We start from the raw sequence: 21494 nt of genomic DNA, 5'->3' as shown, positions 1-21494 counted from the left end.
CCATTTGTTGGCAGTGCCGCAGCGGCTGCCGGTGCTTCTCCGCCACTGGTGGACTAACCCCAGCAAGGGGCAACGGAGTCCAGAGCAGAGTGGCTTGAGCGCCGGGCTCATTCCAGAGCTTCTCCGCCGCTGGTGGACTAACCCCAGCAAGGGGAAACGGAGTCCAGAGCGGAGTTGCTTGAGTGCCGGGCTCTGGGAGGGGATAAGCGGGTCGGTGTGGTACTGACGCCAGGAACTGGGTCCACTTCGCCGGGAACCACGTCTTGCCCAACGCACACACCAGTGCTAGCTCTTTCAGGGAAAATGGACGGGCCACCGCACCGGCCGTTACCTCTCCTGGTGCAAGACTTCCGTGGTCTCCGAGACCACCCGCTCCCTCCCCAAGTCTCTGCCGTCCCGGAGCTGGGTCCATTCCCTGTTCTCTGGGCGGTTTGATGGTTACAGCAGCTGCAGCTGTGGATCTTTGCACAGCCTGCCGGGTTTCATGCTCACCGATCGCTGTCTCTCTCTCAGCCTTGCTGGCTGCTTGTCCCCGCGCCGACTTGATGCACTCCTCCGGTTTCGGTGCCCGGCTCCAGTCAGACGGATGGCCGGCACTTTGGTTCTGGAGGCAATGCTTCTCACAAGTAGGGGAACAGTGAGGGGGTGCCATATCTTGTGTTATATGTTGTACACTGTGTGTTCAATATCTTTAGTCCCAGGAACTTGCAATTACCATCAAGTTCCCACTATATTACAGTATCCCGCAGAACACTAGTAATACAGGTCCAGTTCAATCCCGCCGCTTGCTACCAGTTTTATTAATAAGCCTGTGACGGGAGCTTTGTGACAGGCTATTAATAATACACCAAAATATATATATATATATATATATAACTGGGTTGAACTGGGACGAGACTTAGATATGATAAAATATAATTTTTTTCCTTGATAAAGGTGAACACACAAAATATACAAATAACAGGTAAAATATAGACACTTACTTAAAGATTAGGACAAGAAAGCCATCAGGATACAGGATGGGCCATTTCTTCCATAATTCAGTTGGCATCACAGCAATACATGCAGCCCATGAATGAAGACTCATGCATGAAGACACAGGCATGAAGACATGCAGACATGAAGACAATAGCTCTAGGCTGAGCCTGGTTCTTATACAATTATTTCCATTTGAACACAACCTAAACCCAGCCCCTCTCATAAATCAGCGGTGACGTTGACAGTTTTCCTCAGAGTAAAACTCCTCCCACCCCACGACGTTTAAAAACGGCTTTTCCCTATCTAAATAACTTCATAACTTCAGTTCAGTAGTACTTACTGGCACGTGAAACATATTAATGCATTCCGTCACGCATGACGCTCCCAATGAGACTACATATTACCGTGTAATATTACAATTAAGAGAGATATTAATATCTGGCTCTTAGTATCTGTTAGATATCAAGTGTTTAGAATCATTAGTTGGGGCTCGGTCCTACGAATACACATATGTAATTTTTAGCACGTTCAGCCGAGGACATCTCATAATATTCTTATATTTAATAAGGTCACCCATTCTGATATCCCCTTGGTAACCGCACCCCCTGGCCCCCATCAAAAAATCCTTTGAAGCAGGGACCCCTGGGTGGTGGATATTTGTCACCTGGTGCTAAATGTCACACCCAATGTCCCAGCCTGGGTCTAGCTGTCTCTAGCATTATTCCCTTGGTCTGCAAATTAGGTATTAACATACTGTACACTAAAAATCCCTTCTGCTTTTCACACCCAACTTCAATCAAGCCTTTTGAAGTACAGATTTTCTGAAAAGACACCCCACGGTTGTATTTTCTTAAACTGTAGCTTATTAACCCCTTAAGCCCCAGTGTGTGTGGTGCAGACACTGGCCCAGAAACAATACATTTTTTACAGGGGATTAAGCATTTGGATATTGAAGCGAGGTAAAAACACATTACTGGACCTCAGTCCAGTTAACCCCTTGCTTCCCAGGTGAGGGTAGAGGGTGGCCAATTGGGGTGTAACCCCTTTAATCCCGGGCCAAATCCTCCCCATCATCACAGTGACACAGGGAGAGGGTGACACAGGGAGAGGGAGAGGGTGACACAGGGAGAGGGTGACAGGGAGATGGAGAGAGGGTGACACCCACACACCCACACACCCACACACCCACACACAGACACACACACACACAGACACACACACACTCACTCACAGACACACACACACACACTCACAGACACACACACACACACACACACACACACACACACACACACACACACACACACACACACACACACACACACACACACACACACTCACAGACACACTCTCACTCACTCACAGACACACTGTCACTCACAGACACACACACACACACTCCCAGACACACACACACTCCCAGACACATACACACACACACACACACACTCACACTCACACTCACACTCACTCTCACACACTCTCACTCACACACCCTCTCACTCACACACACCCTCCCACTCACATACACACTCTCACACACACACACTCTCACTCACCCTCTCACACAGACACACACTCTTACACAGACACACAGACACAGACACACACACACACACACACTCTACAAGAAACGGAGCCGGGAGTCCCACTCACCAGAAGTATCTGGGGCCTGCGGGCGACATCGAGGTCTGCGGGTGACATTGGGGGGCCTGCGGGGGGCATCGGGTGAAATGGGGGGTCCTGCGGGGGACATCGGGCGACATTGGGGGGCCTGCGGGGGAAATCGGGTGTATGTTGGGGCCTGCGGGGGACATCGGGTGTATGTGGAGGCCTGCAGTAGACATCGGGTGTATGTGGGGGCCTGCGGGGGAAATCAGGTGTATGTGGGGGCCTGCGGGGGACATCGGGTGACATTGGGGGTCCTGTGGGGGACATCGGGGGGCCTGCGGGGGAAATTGGGTGTATGTGGGGGCCTGCGGGGGACATCGGGTGTATGTGGGGGCCTGCGGGGACATTGGGTGTATGTGAGGGCCTGCGGGGGAAATCGGGTGTATGTGGGGGCCTGCGGGGGAAATCGGGTGTATGTGGGGGCCTGCTTGGGACATCGGGGGGCCTGTGGGTGAAATTGAGTGTATGTGGGGGCATGCGGGGGACCTGCGGGGGAAATAGAGTGTATGTGGGGGCCTGTGGGGGAAATAGAGTGTATGTGGGGGCCTGCGGGGGAAATAGAGTGTATCTGGGTGTCTGTGGAGGAAATAGAGTGTATGTGGGGGCCTGCGGGGGAAATAGAGTATTTGTGGGGGCCTGCGGGGGAAATAGAGTGTATGTGGGGGCCTGCGGTGGAAATAGAGTGTATGTGGGGGCCTGCGGCTGAAATAGAGTGTATGTGGGGGCATGCGGGGGACCTGCGGGGGAAATAGAGTGTATGTGGGGGCCTGTGGGGGAAATAGAGTGTATGTGGGGGCTTGCGGGGGAAATAGAGTGTATCTGGGTGTCTGTGGGGGAAATAGAGTGTATGTGGGGGCCTGCGGGGGAAATAGAGTATTTGTGGGGGCCTGCGGGGGAAATAGAGTGTATGTGGGGGCCTGCGGGGGAAATAGAGTGTATGTGGGGGCCTGCGGGGAAATAGAGTGTATGTGGGGGTCTGCGGGGGAAATAGAGTGTATGTGGGGGCCTGCGGGGGAAATAGAGTGTATGTGGGGTCCTGCGGGGGAAATAGTGTATGTGGGGGCATGCGGGGGAAATAGAGTGTATGTGGGGTCCTGCGGGGGAAATAGTGTATGTGGGGGCATGCGGGGGAAATAGAGTGTATGTGGGGGCCTGCGGGGGAAATAGAGTGTATGTGGGGGCCTGCGGGGGAAATAGAGTGTATGTGGGGGCATGACGATGGGAAACGTGGCCGCGCTGGATCCAGCAGCCAACTTTGCTTGCGCGTGCGTATACCCCCCACCCCCCGGCTGCATCCATGGGGACGGAAGTCAGAGCCCCTGGCAGCAAGCGGGGATCGGGGGCGCGTCAGACCAATCAGGGAGAGGAATTATTTATTAATTTATTAAAAAAAAAAAAATTTGAAAATTTTGGCGTGAGCAGGGGAAAATTAATAGAGCCGCAGCACGGCTCGCCAGCGGCCTAAATTCACTCACCACGGGCGTGTGGTTATCATTAATTGTTGAACACTGTATATATATATATATATATATATATATATATATATATATATATATATATATATATATATATATATATATATATATATATATATATGAAGATAATAAGACAGCGCCCCTGTCAGTGACACCCAAACTGCTATATTTTGATCTCATGCAGCAAGATGATACACCCAGCACAGATGTCTATTTACAATAAAATATAATCCAAAATGGATTGTGGTGAGGTAACAGTGGATAATTAAGAAAAAATAAATATTTATAAAAAATATAAAAAATGTAAAATATATATAAAAAATTGTTGCTTAATTAACCAAAAAATGTATTATATAAAAAAGAAAAAAAATGTATGGCAATGAAAAAATGAAAAATATGTAGAAAATCTAAATAACCCAACAAATTATAATAACAAATAAAACATGAATGAAAAAACAATAAAAATAGAAGGTAAACTGTACTTAAATGTCCTTATGAGTCCTTTTTACTGAAAAAATAAAGTCCAGGCTGCTTCTCTCTTGGGCTCACCAACCTCCCACGATACCTATTAGAAAAAAAGAAAAGAAAAAGCGCCCGATCCTTGTATAAAATCCGTGATAAAAGGTTTAATTCGCCAAGTAACGACAATTGCCAACTCACACTTTCTCAATAAGTTATAAGCATTTTATGGGACCAGCCCATGCACCAAGCCGACGTCACACTGTCATAGTTCTCCTCCGTCTGCAAGCGGTTGTATTCTCAGCAAATGGATGTAGATGTTGACGCTGCTGCCGCTCCAAACTCTCTCTGTGGACACGGAAGGAATTCCTCGATCGTACGGCTGCACACGAGTTCTCCACAGTCAGAGAGCAGAGAGATCTGGAACTGACATCCTAGCTCTGGTGTCTGAGCTGCTCGACCACCGTAGATGCCTCTACCACGTGACCCTGGATACCACGTGTTCGACGGAGCTGCAGCCGGTCTCAACTCTACCTGAAAAAAACCCCGCTCATGGTCTGTGGCAGTGCTGTAAGTAGGACTCCGGTTTTTACCAACCGGATCCCACGCCTGCGATTTTATTGTGTTTAATAAATCTATCTTAGTATCAGCCAGCCTTATATGTTTTATGTTATATGTTTTGTGTAATGTTAGTCTTGTTTGGTGTACTATATCATTGCATATCTGCACTATGATGTGTTTTTCTTGTTTCTCTTCTCTCTGCATATGTTGATGGAGTTCACACAGTGAAGATACAGCTGAAAACTACATTTAAAGCTACCATCCGTGTGAGAACATTCCCATATTGGACAATCTTTTTCCACCATTGGACACTAGTGGCGCCGGTCTGTATTGTATATTTGGGAGCTGATCAGAGCTTCCCCGACCTAGAACTGCCGGCGCAGGGTCTAGGGAAGGAATTTTTGAATCTCTCTTTCAAAAGATGCGGAAGGGATTCCAACAGGATATAACTGCCGCACTGGAAGGTCTGAGACCGGACATAAGTGGCCTTACTACCCGCACAGATGAACTAGAGACCAAAATGGATGAAGTACTCCTGACCCAGTCCAACGCAGAGGATGAGGTGGTCAGACTAGGTCACGCCGTTGACAAGCTCAAGGACGCCCTGGAGGATCAGGAGAACAGAGAGCGCAGACAGAACCTGTGCATAAGAAATATTTCTGAGTGTTTCTCCCGACGCCCTCCAGGACTACCTCCACAGAACCTTCCTGACCCTGGTACCAGAGCTGTCAGACCACGACCTCCAGAGGGACAGAGCACATCGCGCACTGGCCCCCAGGTCGGTAGATCCAAATTGCCGCAGAGACGTATGTCAGGAATCCACTCCTGGCTTTGACTGGAGCCCATCCATCCGGAGCTTTGCAGGTTCCAGACAATCTATTCCCTGCTTCTTCAATCACCTGCCTCCTGCTGCCTCCTGTGCAGCTCTGGGCTGATTGGCCTCCTGTGCTATTTAGTGCCTGTCCTGCCCTCAGGAAGTTGCTGGACATAGACTTTGCAATCCAAGTTGCAAGTAACTGTGCTTGTCACAGATTCCCTGTTTGGCCTGCTGGGCTCCTTGTGCCTTGTATCCTGCTTCCAGACCCCTGCATCCCAAGGCCTTCTTGCATAGCAGCCTCGGCGCTGCTTTCCTTGTTCCTGGCAGACTTCGCCTTTGCTGCGCTGTAGCGGCTACGCTTGTTTCCCCAGCGTTTCCTGTGGCGTGTCTGCACCCCTGGTTCCTGCTTCCTCCAAGTGGAGTGTACTCCTGGCCTTTTCCTGACGCACTACAGCACCTTCGCTGAAGCATCTCTGCTGCAGTGGCTTCTCTCAAGGTTCTAGCCTCCTATGCTGAAGTACCTTCACCCAAGATTTCCTGTTGATGACCTCGGCTTGTTTCCTCGACCACCGCTCCTGTGCCGCCTGCCTTGACCCCTGCCTGGATAACGTTAACCCTACTTTCTCCAATCCTGACCTGGCTATGTCTGATTATGGAATCCGCACTCCGGACCTGACTCCGTGGCTTAAGGTCGGTGTTTATACATCCCCACCTCAGCCCCGCGGTCCGGTACCAGTTTGTGGCAAGCACGTACGTTACATCGTAATAGTCAAACTGCACACCTACTATGCTAAAGAAAGAATTATGTCTGCCAGTAGAGGGCTAATTGACCTCCAGATGCATAATAACCCAATCCAGATCTTTGGCGACCTCTCCAAAGTCACCATCGATAGACGCAGGGAGATGAAGCCCCTTACAGCGATTCTTAGGGAGAGAGGCATCAAGTACAGATGGGATTTCCCCTTCAAGCTTGTCGTTCTTAAGGATGGCCGTTACCACTCCATCTCCAGGCCAGAAGAATCTCCAGAGTTCTTGAAGTCGCTGGGACTAACCCCTCCTCTGCGAGACCGAGAGATGTCCCCCAGAGACCCAGAAAGACCTGAGGCCTCAGACCTTGGGGTCCCAGATGTGCTCAAGTATTACCAAGCGGCAAAGCTGAGGCAGGCTGTAGCTTGGAATTACGACCCGGCCTCCTAATGCTGGCATTCAATAGAATCCCGTTTCGCGGCCCACCTCCCCCTCCCTGTGTCCCTCTGGTCCCACGGGGGCAAGGAGAAAATCCCTAGGAAGTTTGACCTAGGATCAATGAGATGTTCGTGGGACATATGGCTCAAAAATAAAGGGAAGTATGGCCTATTAGCATCCCCCTCTCAACTTACCCCCATCTTTGGAAACCCACATTTCCCGCCAGGGTGTTCACAAAGACAATTTGGTCAATTTCAAGACCTGAACATCAGGCTGGTTGCAGATCTGCTGAAGAAGGGTCAGCCCTTCACCTTCCAGGAGCTCCGGGATAAATATCAGACCCAGAATCACCATTTATTTAAATACCTGCAAATTAGGCACTTTCTCTTTTCGCTCTCCCAAAATGCCAAATTCCCCACACTAACCAAATTCGAATCCCTATGTATCAAGGGCAGCTACCACAAGGGGTTGATCTCCGAGATCTACAGGGGGTTGGAGCTGACAGCGGATCCCCCAACCCATAAATATATGCAAAAGTGGTCCGCGGACTTAAACCTGACAATTGACACAGATGACTGGAAGGATGTTTGGGAATCGGCAACTAAAACCTCTATTTGTACAATCACCAAAGAAAATATATACAAAATTCTATTCCAGTGGTACCTGACCCCGACTAGGCTGAGCCAGATCTTCCCCGGCACACCTGACATGTGCTGGAGGGGATGTGGTCAAAAGGGGGACATGGCCCACATTTGGTGGTCATGTCCAGAGATTCAGAGATATTGGTCCATGATTCAAAAATGAATACATGAGACCACGGGACTAAAGATCCCCTTAGACCCTCTGACCTTCGTGCTCGGTAAATCTATTGAAAACACCCCCCTGATCTCCTCGATTTTCACAGCCGCCAGATGCTCGGTCGCAGCGGCTTGGAAGCGAATGAAAGCCCCAACTAGAGGCACAGTTGTTAAAAGGATCAGCACAGTTATGACTATGGAGAGACTCACAGCGATGCTCCATAAAAAAATGCCACAGTTCCAAAAAACTTGGGAACCGTGGCTGGAGTCCCTACCCCCAGGGCTGGCCTAGGTCCAAGCCATAAGAGCCCTCCCCCTCCCCCCTCTTCTCCCCCTCCCACCTTCCCATCCCCGTCTGTCTGTCCCCCCCCCTTTTTTTCCTCTATATGTTAAAATGTTTATTGGAAACTCTGTCCTAATTTCTGTCATGTGCACATGACAACTCTGTATTCTCGCTGATATTTTTCCAATAAAAAAAAAAAGGGAAAAAAAATAAATACATTACAGTAAATATTAACCACATAATAGCCCACGGGCCAACTAGTCATAGGGATCCGTGACTAGCTGACTAAAAAAGGCTACAGAGGGGTTACTATAAATCAACAACTACACTACCTCCACCCCCCTGCCACCTGAGCAGGTAGTACAGTTTTTCTGTGCGATTCTTTACTGGCTGTAAGGTGGCCTAGGGCTTATCCTTCTCTGTGTTCTTTCTCCAAGTGCTGTCACTGTCACTCTGTGAGAGATAGCGAGACGATCAACATGTCTAACTTTACAGGAGCAGAGGTTTACCAGGAACAATTTGACCCAAAGTCATTTCTGACTAGCTATTATCAATTTGGGTCGGAGAATTCATGGGATTGGTACCTGACATTTGTCATGAAACATTACTGTGAAGTGTTTACTTCAGGTAGGTAACAAACTTTTTACCACACTCTTATGTACGCTGGTCAGTGACATATATCTCCCTAATTTATAGGGATTATGTACCAAAGTCTACTGGCTGGAAAATGGGGCAAACACTAGTATCAGATTTGTTTAAGAAAATCTAACCCATAAAAACATTAAAAAAAACTTTTTATTGTGTTGCGGCTTTCCGCCAAAGTTTGTATCCGGGTGACACAATCTTATATGCACACAGCCCTAACCTCTCTGACCTTGGACACGTACTTCAATCTGACTTTTTGAGACTTGAAAATTGGATTTCCCAAAATAAGCTGTTTTTAAACACTGATAAGACTGTGACAATGGTATTTGGGACCAAGGCTAAATTTCTAAAGCTTCCAATGAAGGAGCTACAGATCAGAACCAACTCTTATACTATCCTAGCCCCTGTTACTAGTTTCAAATATCTAGGCATATGGTTTGACTCCCATTTAATATTTGGGCTGCACATTGATCCAAATGGCATCCAAATCCTATGCCAAACTAGGTGTACTATATAGGAACAAATCCTCCCTACGTCTGCTGGTCAGAAAGCTTCATCTCTTCATCATGCTGATGCCAGTTATAGACCATGGGGACATAGTATATGGTACGGTGACGGCACCCAAAACTCATTTTGGCAAACTTGACACCCTCTACAACTCAATATGCCTCTTTGTCCTCCAATGCAATTACAACACACATCACTGTGAACTTCTGCCACCAGTCTAAGTTCTTTCAAAACTAAAGCTGTCTAACATTTTAATCTGTCTGTAACTGTTACATACGCCTTTAATATATATTATCTTTAACTGTGCATGCAATGTCTTGTATATAATGTATAACCCTTTTCACTAAATGTAACTATGTATTTGTAACCATGTATTTGTCATCATAACTCTGTCCGCAGGACATGCGTGAAAACGAGAGGTAACTCTCAATGTGTTACTTCCTGGTAACACATTTTATAAATAAAAATAAATAAATAAACGTTTTGAACTTGAGAAATCTTAATAGGTTGGAGGTTATTTTTTCATTCATTCATTCATTCATTCAGCCCCTGAGTTTCCATTTACTTTATGGGGTTTATTTACCACTGTGTCCAGGCTTCAAAACTGAGTCCAAAGAACACCAGTTCACAAAACAACACCGTATGTATTGGAGAACATACTGTACATCCCATTGAAAGCCATAGGATTTTTGCCTTTGTTAAATCTAGTTTTGACATAATTTATTACCTGGGAGACTTTAGTTAATAACCCCCCATTTGTAAAGGTCTCTTCGCGGCTGATCTGGAGCAAGATGTGTAGAAAAAAACTGACCCAGATCCATCAATTCATTCTCTTTAGTTGGATGGGTGTGAATATTTGCACTAGTTTTGCAGTCCGGAGTCGTAGTAATTGGTGAACACACTTATGTCTCTTTGCTGCAAAATTTGAGCAAAAAGGTACAAAGATGATGATGATGAAGATATCCCCTTAAATGCAATGGAGATTTTCTAGTACGCCTTTTTTTGCACCAGTATTGTCCAACTTTGCAGTTCGGAGATGTTGATAAACAGACCCCCCTCCCCCCTTTTGTTCTATTATTCATTTTACTGATGAACTTTGATTACATGGCCAAAAACCAACTATAAGATACATTATGTTATTATGTTTCTGTGCTCTAAAGTGCAAAGAAACTCTGATTTGTAAATGGTTTTGTTCAACTAACACTAGAAAAAATATGAAATTTTTGCAGAATGGAACCTCCATTTTTCTGGTGTCACCCACAGGTAAAGTGAAAGGTAAAACCCTGATTGATATCGGCACCGGTCCCACCATCTACCAGCTCCTCTCAGCCTGTGAAGCTTTTGACGAGATCACCGTTTCAGACTATGCCGACCAGAACCGAGAGGAGTTTGAGAAATGGCTGAAGAATGATCCGGGAGCGTTTGATTGGAGTTCAACAGTGAAACATGTTTGTGAGCTGGAGGGGACAAGGTTTGTGACAGTGGGAGGTAGAGAGCGAAAGCAAAGTGAGGAGAATTGGAAGGAAAGTGGTGGGAAGAGGAGAGAGACTCATTTATTGGACAGACTGGCAGATATAACATCCATAACTGAGTCCTCTGCCACTGAAAGTGTTAATCCTGATGTAAAATCATAACATAACAAACATAATGGACCCTTTGTAGAAGCTATTTCTCATATCTACTAACTCTCTACACTTCTCTGAAAGAATATAAATGTATGGAGCCTGTTCACCATATTGGTTCAATGCAGTATTACACATTTACTTTGTACCCACATCTGTGTGAAATGTAGGAAATTAAACACACAGATACCCAACAAGCTCTGAGAAACCCCAAACATCAGCTGCTTTTGGCAGGGTAGTGGCCCCTCCCCAAAGGTTTAAGCTCGCCCCTCCCCACTTTCCAAGTTGGCAGGTCAGTTTCATTGTGCCAGGTTACGACAGATCCAATGTGATCATTCTTCCTGTAATTATACAGGTTAATAAGAATTTTAACCCAGGTGAGTTTTAGGTCCTGCTTTGGCCATGCCTTGTAAGTGGCAGCAGGCTTAAGACACTTTGGCCAAAGGGTTAAACTAAATTACCCTTTTCCAAGAGAATATATAGGTATTACACTGAGTATTTTTGTCACATTGGAAGTAGCTTTGGGCATCTTTGTTTGTTTTTTGTTGTATAAATGTAGGAAATTATTCTAGTTTGACACAAGCTGCACAGGTTTACACAGGACCTGCTCACTCTTGGCTGTTATTATTGAATCAAAAACCACTTATACAAATTCTAACTTAAAATAACACAGAATGGATACATTATATTTAAACCATTATTAATGGATCACAACGGTGACCATATTTGATTTTATATCACATAAAAATTGATTTGATTATGAAAACAAAACTGGGGACAGCTTTAAAATGTCAATAATCTTTACCTATTACCCCATATAACACCTCCCTATAACAACTCCTATGGCCCCATATAACTGCTCAATAATAACGCCTCATATTGCCCCATATAACCACTTACTATAACTGCTCCTAATACCCAATATAATCCCACCTTATAACTGATCCCTATTTCCTCCGACTTCTCCATATAAATGCTCCCCATATCACAAGCTGACAATATTGAAACCATAGATATAGTGTCACTGGGATCATTATGTTCCAGATGCTTTAAAAAGGGTGAACTTTACATTAAGTCAGAGGAAACGTTTGAGATGTGTGTGACAATGTAAGTAGCAGGTTCAGTCCAGTTTAATACACTTTAGGCAATTTCTAGTCTCAAAACATCTGCTCAGTATGACTCTCCTGATGATGATCGGAAGTTAGCACTTGAAACCTTGTCAATAAAACTATATTATATTATACATTTAAATTATGAATTACGTTTATCACACGCTACAGAAGTGCTGAGGCATTTTCTTCCATAAAACTAAAACATCCCTCATTCTGTTCTCTTATTTCAGAGATAAGTGGATGGAGAAAGAGGAGAAACTAAGAAGAACGGTAAAACAATATCTGAAATGTGACATCCTGAGAAGGAACCCTGTAGAGCCGGTGGTCCTTCCTCAGGCTGACTGCATCATGAGCTCTTTGTGTTTAGAAGTTGCCTGTAAGAACAACGATGATTATCACAGTGCACTAAAAAATATCACCTCCATGATAAAGTCGGAGGGTCACTTGGTGCTCTGTGGGGTTCTGAGATGTCACATGTATACAGTTGGGGAAGTCACCTTCTCCAGTGTTTATCTGGAGGAGAAGTTGATAAATGAAATCCTACATGAAGAAGGATACGCCATTGAGAGGTTTGAGGTGCAGGAAAGAATCAAAAATCCCATCCATGACATGGACGCTTTTTTCCTTGTGGCCCAAAAACTTAAATAAGGATGAAAATGTTTTACCCTGTATGACCAAAAAAATAAATAAGAAGTTAATTCCTCTGTCATAAATAAATAAAAACATGTGTCTGAATGAAACCAACTGTATTAACACATTGCAGTCGGTCAATTATTTAACATCTCTCAGTGAATGAATGTAACTTACAGTAGTAGGTCAGTAGGTCAAGTTCAGACAATGTGGACATATATCAATGGTCCCAGCTGTAAAACTAGGGCAAATAAATATGCAAAAACTCCAGTTATCACAGAAAAAAATGTTGGGCTCTTGGTATCAACACCAAAATGAAAGCACAATTTATTTATTCTTATATACTGAACAGTATATTTTTTGCCACTTACCCTAAATATACCTGTGACAGGCTGCATCTATGTATTCATCTTAGCTGCACCATTTTTGAGTATGTCTGTGTCGAAGGATTTGTGGAGTAAGTAGGAGGTTTCGGAGATGGATGCCTTTTCTATTAGTAATAATCAAGTAATTGCTAATCTATGGACCAACACACCCAGTGCACAAGGGGTTTGCATAAGGAGTTAGAAAGAGTCAATGCAATGCGCTGTAGCCAAAGATCAATGAGAACTATTTCAAGTAGGCTTTTTGTCAGTTTAAAATGTGTTCTGCACAAGACGCATGGAAACAGCAGGATGAATAGAACAGTCACACAGATTGGTACTCCACTAAAGGGACAGGGAAACAGTATGATGGAAAAAGAAATGTATGAAAAGCAATCAAATGTATACGCTATTTGTTACTATGGGATTTGCTTCATATTAGTCATACCCATAGGTCCCACCCCCTAATCAATATTATCATTTTCCATAAATCAACAAATTTATCAAGCAAGACTATGATCAACCAAGACTATGATCAACCAAGCCTATAAAAGGAAAAAACAAACTGCAACACAGGACTTGCTGGTAGATAAAATCACTCCACGACAATCCAAAACAATAAGATTAATTGGGACCTTCAATGAGCAATGAGGCCATGCTAGGGACATTTTCCAAAAACATTGGCATATCCTTCGGGCTAAGGATGATGTTATGGAGATTTTGCAAACCTACCCTGAAATGACAAGCCCAGGTATAGAAACCTCTGCGATAGTCTGGTCCATAGCCATTTTGAAAGCAGGACTGTCCCAACATGGCTACCAACCAAATCCAAGGGCTCATTCAGTTGTCACAGCTGTAAAGCCTGCACAGTCATCAAAACAGCAAGTCATCTCTGGTTCTCTTTGATGTAGTCCTCACTGTTGAATATTACCAGGTTACCTTCTTTATCTGGAAAGCCCTGTATCCCCCAGAACACATGAAGCTACCAGTGCTGCTATATACCTGTCGGCTCCAGGAGCCCGAGCCTCTGCCACGGAGAGCCTGGGGTGTGTACTTACTCTGGTGCAGCACCTCCACCTGTGAGGGATACCAGCAGAGCGGAAGCAGCCCCTCACAGGACACAATGATAAACACACACAGTATAAAATGAACGGAACCTTTACTTGTAACAGTGAATTGCATATGCATAGGATGACTCTCCCTTATGGTAAACAAATAGGTGTACAAAGGCTCCACACCTCGCAGGGCTTTCCTCCCCAGAAGTGTTACCCAACACCGTGTATCCCCACACCGTGTCCACAGTACCAGAGGTGTCCCTTGGTCACTTCACTCAATAAGTGTCCCCCAAAGATGCCCACCCCTCTAGGCATGATCATCACCTTATTATACCGGTTTGTTGGTGCACTTGCTGACTTTACCTGCCGGGCGCACCAGCACCCGGTCCGATGAAAATTCACAAAGGATCCGCCGATCCACTCTCCTCCACGACGTTGTCAGGGTGATCCCATCCGGGTAGTGTCTCTTTAGTCTCTTTGATGAGGCCTGGTTCCAGACCTCTACCTCAGGGAGTTCAGCGTCCGCTGTGTCCCTAACTATATTCAGCTACTAAAAGGACCCGTTCCCTAGGCTAGGGCCTGTCCCTATAGCAGCCATAAGCTACTGTATACACTGACTCAGGGCCTATCTTGGGCCTAGGGTTTTTTGCTGGCCTAGTGCAGAGGCTACTTGCCTCTCTGCACGGACCCTCTGTCCCCTACCTCTGCCTGTCACACTCTGCCTGTCTGCTCCCTGTGACACACTTTCTTATCCTGCCTGTCAGGACTGCCCCAGCTCCTATTGGCTCCCTAGTGTCAGGTGGGACACTCCTAAGGCTCATGGAACTTACAGTCCCTTCCAAGAGACTTCCCTGAATGGCTAGCCTTCGCACGCTTTCCCACTGCGCATGCGCAACATGAATAGCCGTCGCCACTCGTCTGCGCATGCGAGAGTGCCCACAAGATGGCGGCTCCCTCTGCAACCATCGGAGCTCCCGCCAACGCGATCGCCGTCTCGGCGCACACTGGCATCCGCACGCCCCCTCCCATGGAGTTCTTGAAGATGCATGCACACGCCCCCGCATCCCGCCCAAACTCTCCTGACTGCGCAAAAGTGAGTACAAACAAGGGGGGGGGGTTCAACCGCAGAGGGAGACCTGGCTACATCTGAAAGTTTTATAACAATGTTATGCTCTTGTTCAAGATCTTTAAGAGCTTTTAGTTCCCTGACTGAGATTTTTTTGGTTTGTAATCTCTCTGAATGTTCTCTAGGTCCCTAGTAACTAGGTCTACAAACACATTGACATTAGGACTAATCTCAGATGGTGGATTAAATTTAGATCTTGGTTTAAGGGATGTAAAGGGTCCCTCCCCTTGTACTCTCTCGGATTCTTCCATAAGTGATGGGAGATTTCTCGAATTGTCCAGATCTTGGTTGTCACATAAGGTAATGCCTACATTTCTAACCATGTTCTGACCTCTCCTCTTATACATCTTGTGCAGTAGAAGCTTTCTTGCGAATAGGTTCACATCATTAACCCATTTGAAAACATTCATAGTTACTGTGGCAGGACGGTAACGCGGTGGGGTCAGTAAGAGTCCCAAACAGTTGGTAAGGCTTTGAACTACATAACCGGATACTAATGGGTTAACATCCAACTACCCATTCAGCCTAAGGCAGCATTTCTAACACAGTATCAAATAGGATTGGTATTTAAATTTAGAAATACACAGGAGCTCCAATCTGCCCATGCTAAAGTCAACATACCATTTACTCAGTATCTTATTTATGTCTGAGCTTCTGGCTACTCTGTAAACATGACAATTTATGAAATCTTTCAACCACATATACTCTCCTCTGTACTGATTGCTCATAGCTACAGATCTGTGGTACAAGACCTGAATAGCAAACCTTATTTGTAATCAATCAAAAACTTTCGCTGGGTTATTGTTTATTGATTACTATTTTGGGTGTCAAACCTTCAGAAACATATATGTATTTTTTGCGTTGCCTTATGTATACCCTATTTTTTAATTTTGGAGTTCAGCTCCATTAAAGTTTCTATACTTATCAATGCATCCATTTATTTCCCTTATACTTTGGGACTAGAGAGCCCTCACTAGTGGGGATACCTTTCAGGCTGTCTGCTCTGCTGTTAGTAAGAAGGGTGCAGGAGAAAGAGAGAGGGGGGATGTTTTGTGTGTAAGTTAGGCACTGGGTATTAAAGGCTTGCTCTTACAGGGTATAGGAATAGTGCAGAAGAGCAGCTACAGAGCTTTCCCATTAAAATAAACCCTTATTCAAAATAGTGTGAAGTTATTAATGGCATTAACATCAAGTGACTGGCAGCTATATGAGTAGAAGCGGGACAGAGAGGAAAGGAAACTCAGAAATTATGGTAGGGATTTTAGGCAAAGGAACCAAACACACATTCTCCCTATTACTTTTAAAGCTATATACTCCTCTGTCCCTCCTTATATCTCACCCTAATATCTTACTAAACACTCCTCGGCCCCTCCTTACATCTTGTGGTCTATTCTAGTAGGTTTGATAACAAACTCATCATGGTTTTTTGAACAGTTCTAGAACAATTTGGCTAGGGACTGTACAGTGGCTAATCAGAAAGCCTTGATAAGTTACCAAACTCGTAGGGGGAGTGCATTTTCCCAGGCATTCTCGACCCTGGCCAACTCACCAAGTGGAAGCTGCCAAACCGCTCCTACTTGCATTTTTTCTAAAATGTTGCTACTCTACTAGCCTCGAGAATCTCATCGGGGCTCTGAAATAGCGAATTTATCACTGATCTCATCTCAATAGCCCAGGGGTGGCGAGATTGGATCTAAGAGCAGGACTAAGATCATACATCGACCTTGGCCCTTTGCAGACACACTTACTAGAACACCTTCCTACTGTCTCTGTACGTTTTTCCTACTTAGGACTCTTTTTCCGAATATTACTTATATGTGTGAAGCTCTTATTCCCATTCTGTGTTATACTATTATGTCCCATGTATTACTGCTGTGTCACGCTATGTACATAATGGCAGAGTATAAATAAAGATATACATACTGTACATACTCTTCTATACCTTGTTTTCAGTATGTTTGTACTGTTTGTGTTTTAAATGAGATACTACACCCTCGAAACACCTTGTCCCAGGCAAAACCCATGACAGATTACCATACAGAAACCACAAAAAATAAAAAAAAAGTATCAATAACTCTTTTTAACTTTAGAGATTATGCTGGACACAATCGGCATGTTTAGAGAAAAGGCTGAACCACAATAGGAACTTATCTTGCTCTCTTGCCACCATATTTTTGGTTCAAATGGCAATAATTAAAAATAGACAGCATTTTTGAAAGTAAGGGAATGTTTGAGAATGAAGAGGTAGTAAGTGGATCTGAGGACAGTGTATGCGGCAAGAACGCAACTGGGTGTCTATGCTTCCGTTACAGACACTCACAGCGTTAATCCCTTGTGCGGCGACCCCCGCAGTCGTGTGGCCGCATCACCGCAGACTTGCTACATCTGTATTACAATCTGCCTAAGAAACATTTATTATATGATGAGGGTTAAATAATAGTCAAACTCCAGGGTGCTCATACAGTTTGTTTAATTCAGACTCTTATGGGGTTTTTATTAATAACAGGGGAAATGAACTGCAAACATACAAAACCAGATAATCATCCCTGTACAATTCTTATGGTCATTTCTTATTATAAGCCAAAAGGAAATAAGCCTCCAAACCCTCTCTCCCATCCCCAGATCCCTTGGGATTTTTGAGCAGATCAAACTTGTCAATGCTGAATCCTGCTTCATCCAAGGCTTCTTCTAGAAAACCCTTCTCTATATAAAGGTCAGAGAAATTGGTTTCCCCAACTCTATAGGAATGGCTGTTCAGGATCCCACAGATTATCAGAGGACCTCCAGGTTTTAACATGGAGGTGATATTTTCCAGTGCTCTGCGATAGGCATCATGGTCCTTACATGCAGCTTCTAAGCACAAAGAAGTCATGATGCAGTCTCCCTGGGGAAGGATGATGGGATCTACAGGGTTGCTTTTCAGGACATTACATTTCAGATACTGTTTGCACTTCATTCTTAATTTCTCTTGTTTCTCCATCCACTTGTTTCTGAAATAACAGAAAGAGAGAAGTGTTCATTTTGTGAGTTTCTAAAAGAAAATACCTCCGCACTTCTGTAGCACGTGAAGCCTTTTAAGGCTTCGGTTCCAGTGACAGTTTCAGCGCACGTGCGCTGTGTGTATAAGCACCGCCCCTCAATGGGGCTGAGCCCAGTACACACCTTTCCTCTGAAGGTGCAGCCGAGCCATACTGCCAGGTTTTTTAAACTCAATGAAATTGAGTTTAGAACTTGCGAAGGAGGCGTGGCCAAGCCCCCGCCGGCGGTTCCCCCAATGAGGGAAAACTAGCTGTGTGAGGTCATGGCCACGCCCCCGCAAAACCCCCACCATGCCCCCTCCCGTCGCAATCTCCCTCTCTCCCTGGAAGACCGCAGATCGCGGCTAGCGCTGTGCACGTGACAACCCCCCCCTACGCCCCCGCCGGGCGCGCGTGCCACAGTGCTGACTGGGACTGCAGCCTTAATATGAGTGATATAATATAGTAGTTGTATACTTAATAGACAGTTTAGCTTTACAAAGAAAAATAAAATAACTGCGCCAACCGTATTAAAATGGGTTCAAAGTTTCAGTCCCTCATAGAGTGTAGTCCTGCTGCCAGAGTTTCTTTCAGAGGTGATTCACCAACCTCTGTATTAGTCACAGAAAATAAGGGGGGGGGGATCCTCCGGTACGGTGTTTCACTCAGATTTCCAGGACACATGCAATATAAAACAGACAGAGGGGCCACAATCAGGAAAGGTTAAATCACAGTAGTATGCTGGGGAATGAAATGTATGAGAGGCGCACTTACATTGAAACACCAGAATCCACCTTGGGTATAGTGTGTGCTTCTTAGTTTGACCTCCGGAAAAAGGGGGAAGACAGGGAAAACATAGTATAATACCGTTTATTAAACAAAATTGATTAAAAAAGAGATTGCCAACTCACAAGCGGCCATTAAAAAATGGCACAGAAAGGAGATGTTTTCAGTCTCTGCCGGACTTCCTCCCAAGTGGTTAGGTGTCCGCGTGGAGTCTGTCCCAATTGGTAGGATGGTAGTGCAGCGATGTAGGTGAAAATCGGGTGGTTTACCCAGACTTGTGCACAGCCTGGTCTCTCTCCCGTTCGTCAACCTCCTTGCTGCCGCTTCCGCCTTCCGCGCATGCGCATGCACTCCGGTCGTGATGCTGGCCAAATTGGGATTCCACTCTACTCCTCTGTATGGTAGCTTGTGAAGACCAAAAACTGTCAGACGCGTTTCGCAAAATGCTTCCTCAGTGATGTAGATGCATGTAGGGTAACAGCACTTTATATATCCTTCAGTCCTTTAATTGTCCAATCTTACACTGTTTCTTTGTCTCTCTATTTGCATAGGTGATTGCTCTGTTTAAATCACTCTCTTGCATAGCTATAAATACATCAATACCTGACAATAAAGCTTAAAATAATAACTTATATAAATACTTAATATGACTATTTAAAAACATATTACATTCTATCTTCTTATCTTACTATATTAAAAGGTGCCAAAAAGAAGTGGAGTTCCAAGTTTCTGCAGTTTAAATATTCAAATAAATGCTGTCAATTCCAACTCCAGATTGAACCCTTTTGGTGCCAGGGTTTGAAGGGAGAAGATCCAAAAGGATTCTCTTTGTGATATTTTTTGAATAAAGTCTCCTCCCCTCCAATTTGTCTTTACCTGTTCTATTCCAAGGAACTTTAAACATGCAGGGTTTTTGTTATGTTTGATCCTGTAATGGTTTGACACACTATCGGTTTCTAAACCATTTACAGGCATACCCCGCATTAACGTACGCAATGGGACCGGAGCATGTATGTAAAGCGAAAATGTACTTAAAGTGAAGCACTACCTTTTTCCCACTTATCGATGCATGTACTGTACTGCAATCATCATATACGTGCATAACTGACGTAAATAACGCTTGTGTAACAGGCTCTATAGTCTCCCCGCTTGCGCACAGCTTCGGTACAGGTAGGGAGACGGTATTGCTGTTCAGGACGTGCTGACAGGCGCATGCGCGAGCTGCCGTTTGCCTATTGAGCAATATGTACTTACTCACGAGTGTACTTAAAGTGAGTGTCCTTAAACCGGGGTATGCCTGTATAATATTCCTAATGTGTTCTCCAATTCATGTCTTTAATTTACGTATCGTTCTTCCTACGTATTGGAGATTGCATCCATATTGCAAGACATACACTATGCCTTTGCTATTGCAAGTAATATGGGATTTTATTGGGTATTCAATTGACGAAACAGTACTTTTAAAAGATATGCTCTTTGTGTTTTGTTGTGTATTATTTTTACATGCTCTGCAGTTTAGATATTTAGAGAAACCTTTAGACAATTTATCCAACCAACATTGATTTTGTTTTGGGTGGAGATAGCTTGTAACTAATTTTTGTTTTAAATTCGGTGCTCGTGAGAAAATCACATCTGGTTTTTCTCCTATGATTTCTTTTAACCATTGATCCTGTTTTAAAATGTGCCAATGTTTTTTTAAAATACCTTTAATTTTATTTGACTGTATGCTAAAAGTCGTAATAAAAGGAATAACATTTTCTCCAAATTTGTTGTCTGATTTTTTCTTCTTATATGTTAGCAGTTCTGTTCTATTTAATTCTCCTACGTTTTTGATAGCTGTTTCCACTGTCTGTACTTTATATTCTTTCTCCAGAAATCTCTCTTTCATTGGCATGATCTGATTTTCATAATCTTCCAGTTGTGTACAATTTCTTTTTAAACGTCTGAATTCCCCATAGGGGACGTTTGCAAGCCAATTTTTCTTGTGGCAGCTGTCTGCTTTTATAAAATTATTGCAGTTAACTGATTTAAAATGTGTTCTCGTATTAATTCTATCCGTTTCTATAAAAATCTCTATATCTAAAAATTCTACTTTGGTGGGGCTGATATTATATGTAAAATTCAGATTAACATTGTTTTGATTAATTGTGTCAAAGAAACTTTTTAGGGATGTTGGATCTCCCCTCCATATAATCATAATATCGTCAATATAGCGACGATAGAGCACCAGGTTTGCCTCCCATATCTGGTTGGGCCAAATAACTTGGTCTTCCCACCAACCAAGAAATAGATTTGTGTAACTGGGGGCAAACCTGGTGCCCATCGCAGTCCCTCTTGTCTGTAGGTAGAATTCCTCCCCAAACCAGAAGGCATTATGATCAAGAATAAACTTAATCCCATCAATAA

General features: G+C 44.4%; 1 protein-coding gene across 6 annotated transcripts in view; it reads left to right on the top strand.

Annotated features, from left to right (window-relative positions):
• Window positions 1-20780, top strand: part of LOC142496957 (nicotinamide N-methyltransferase-like) — a 61051-nt gene extending 40271 nt beyond the window's left edge. For 5 of the 6 annotated variants that reach the window (XM_075604083.1, XM_075604081.1, XM_075604082.1 and 2 more), the window contains 2 exons: window positions 10642-10849; window positions 12343-20780. In XM_075604083.1, the coding sequence (XP_075460198.1) occupies window positions 10642-10849; window positions 12343-12760 (626 nt within the window). In that variant the 3' untranslated portion in view covers window positions 12761-20780. Of the gene's footprint in view, window positions 1-8684; window positions 8854-10641; window positions 10850-12342 lie in introns of those variants that run through there. The other variant, XM_075604079.1, reaches the window with a different exon arrangement.
• The last annotated feature ends 714 nt before the right edge of the window (window positions 20781-21494 follow it).

This window comes from Ascaphus truei, chromosome 6 (assembly GCF_040206685.1).
Source record: "Ascaphus truei isolate aAscTru1 chromosome 6, aAscTru1.hap1, whole genome shotgun sequence".
In the NCBI taxonomy this organism is placed as follows: Eukaryota; Metazoa; Chordata; class Amphibia; order Anura; family Ascaphidae; genus Ascaphus; species Ascaphus truei.
Note: the sequence above shows the minus strand (reverse complement) of the source record. Positions and strands in the feature narration are given on the sequence as shown.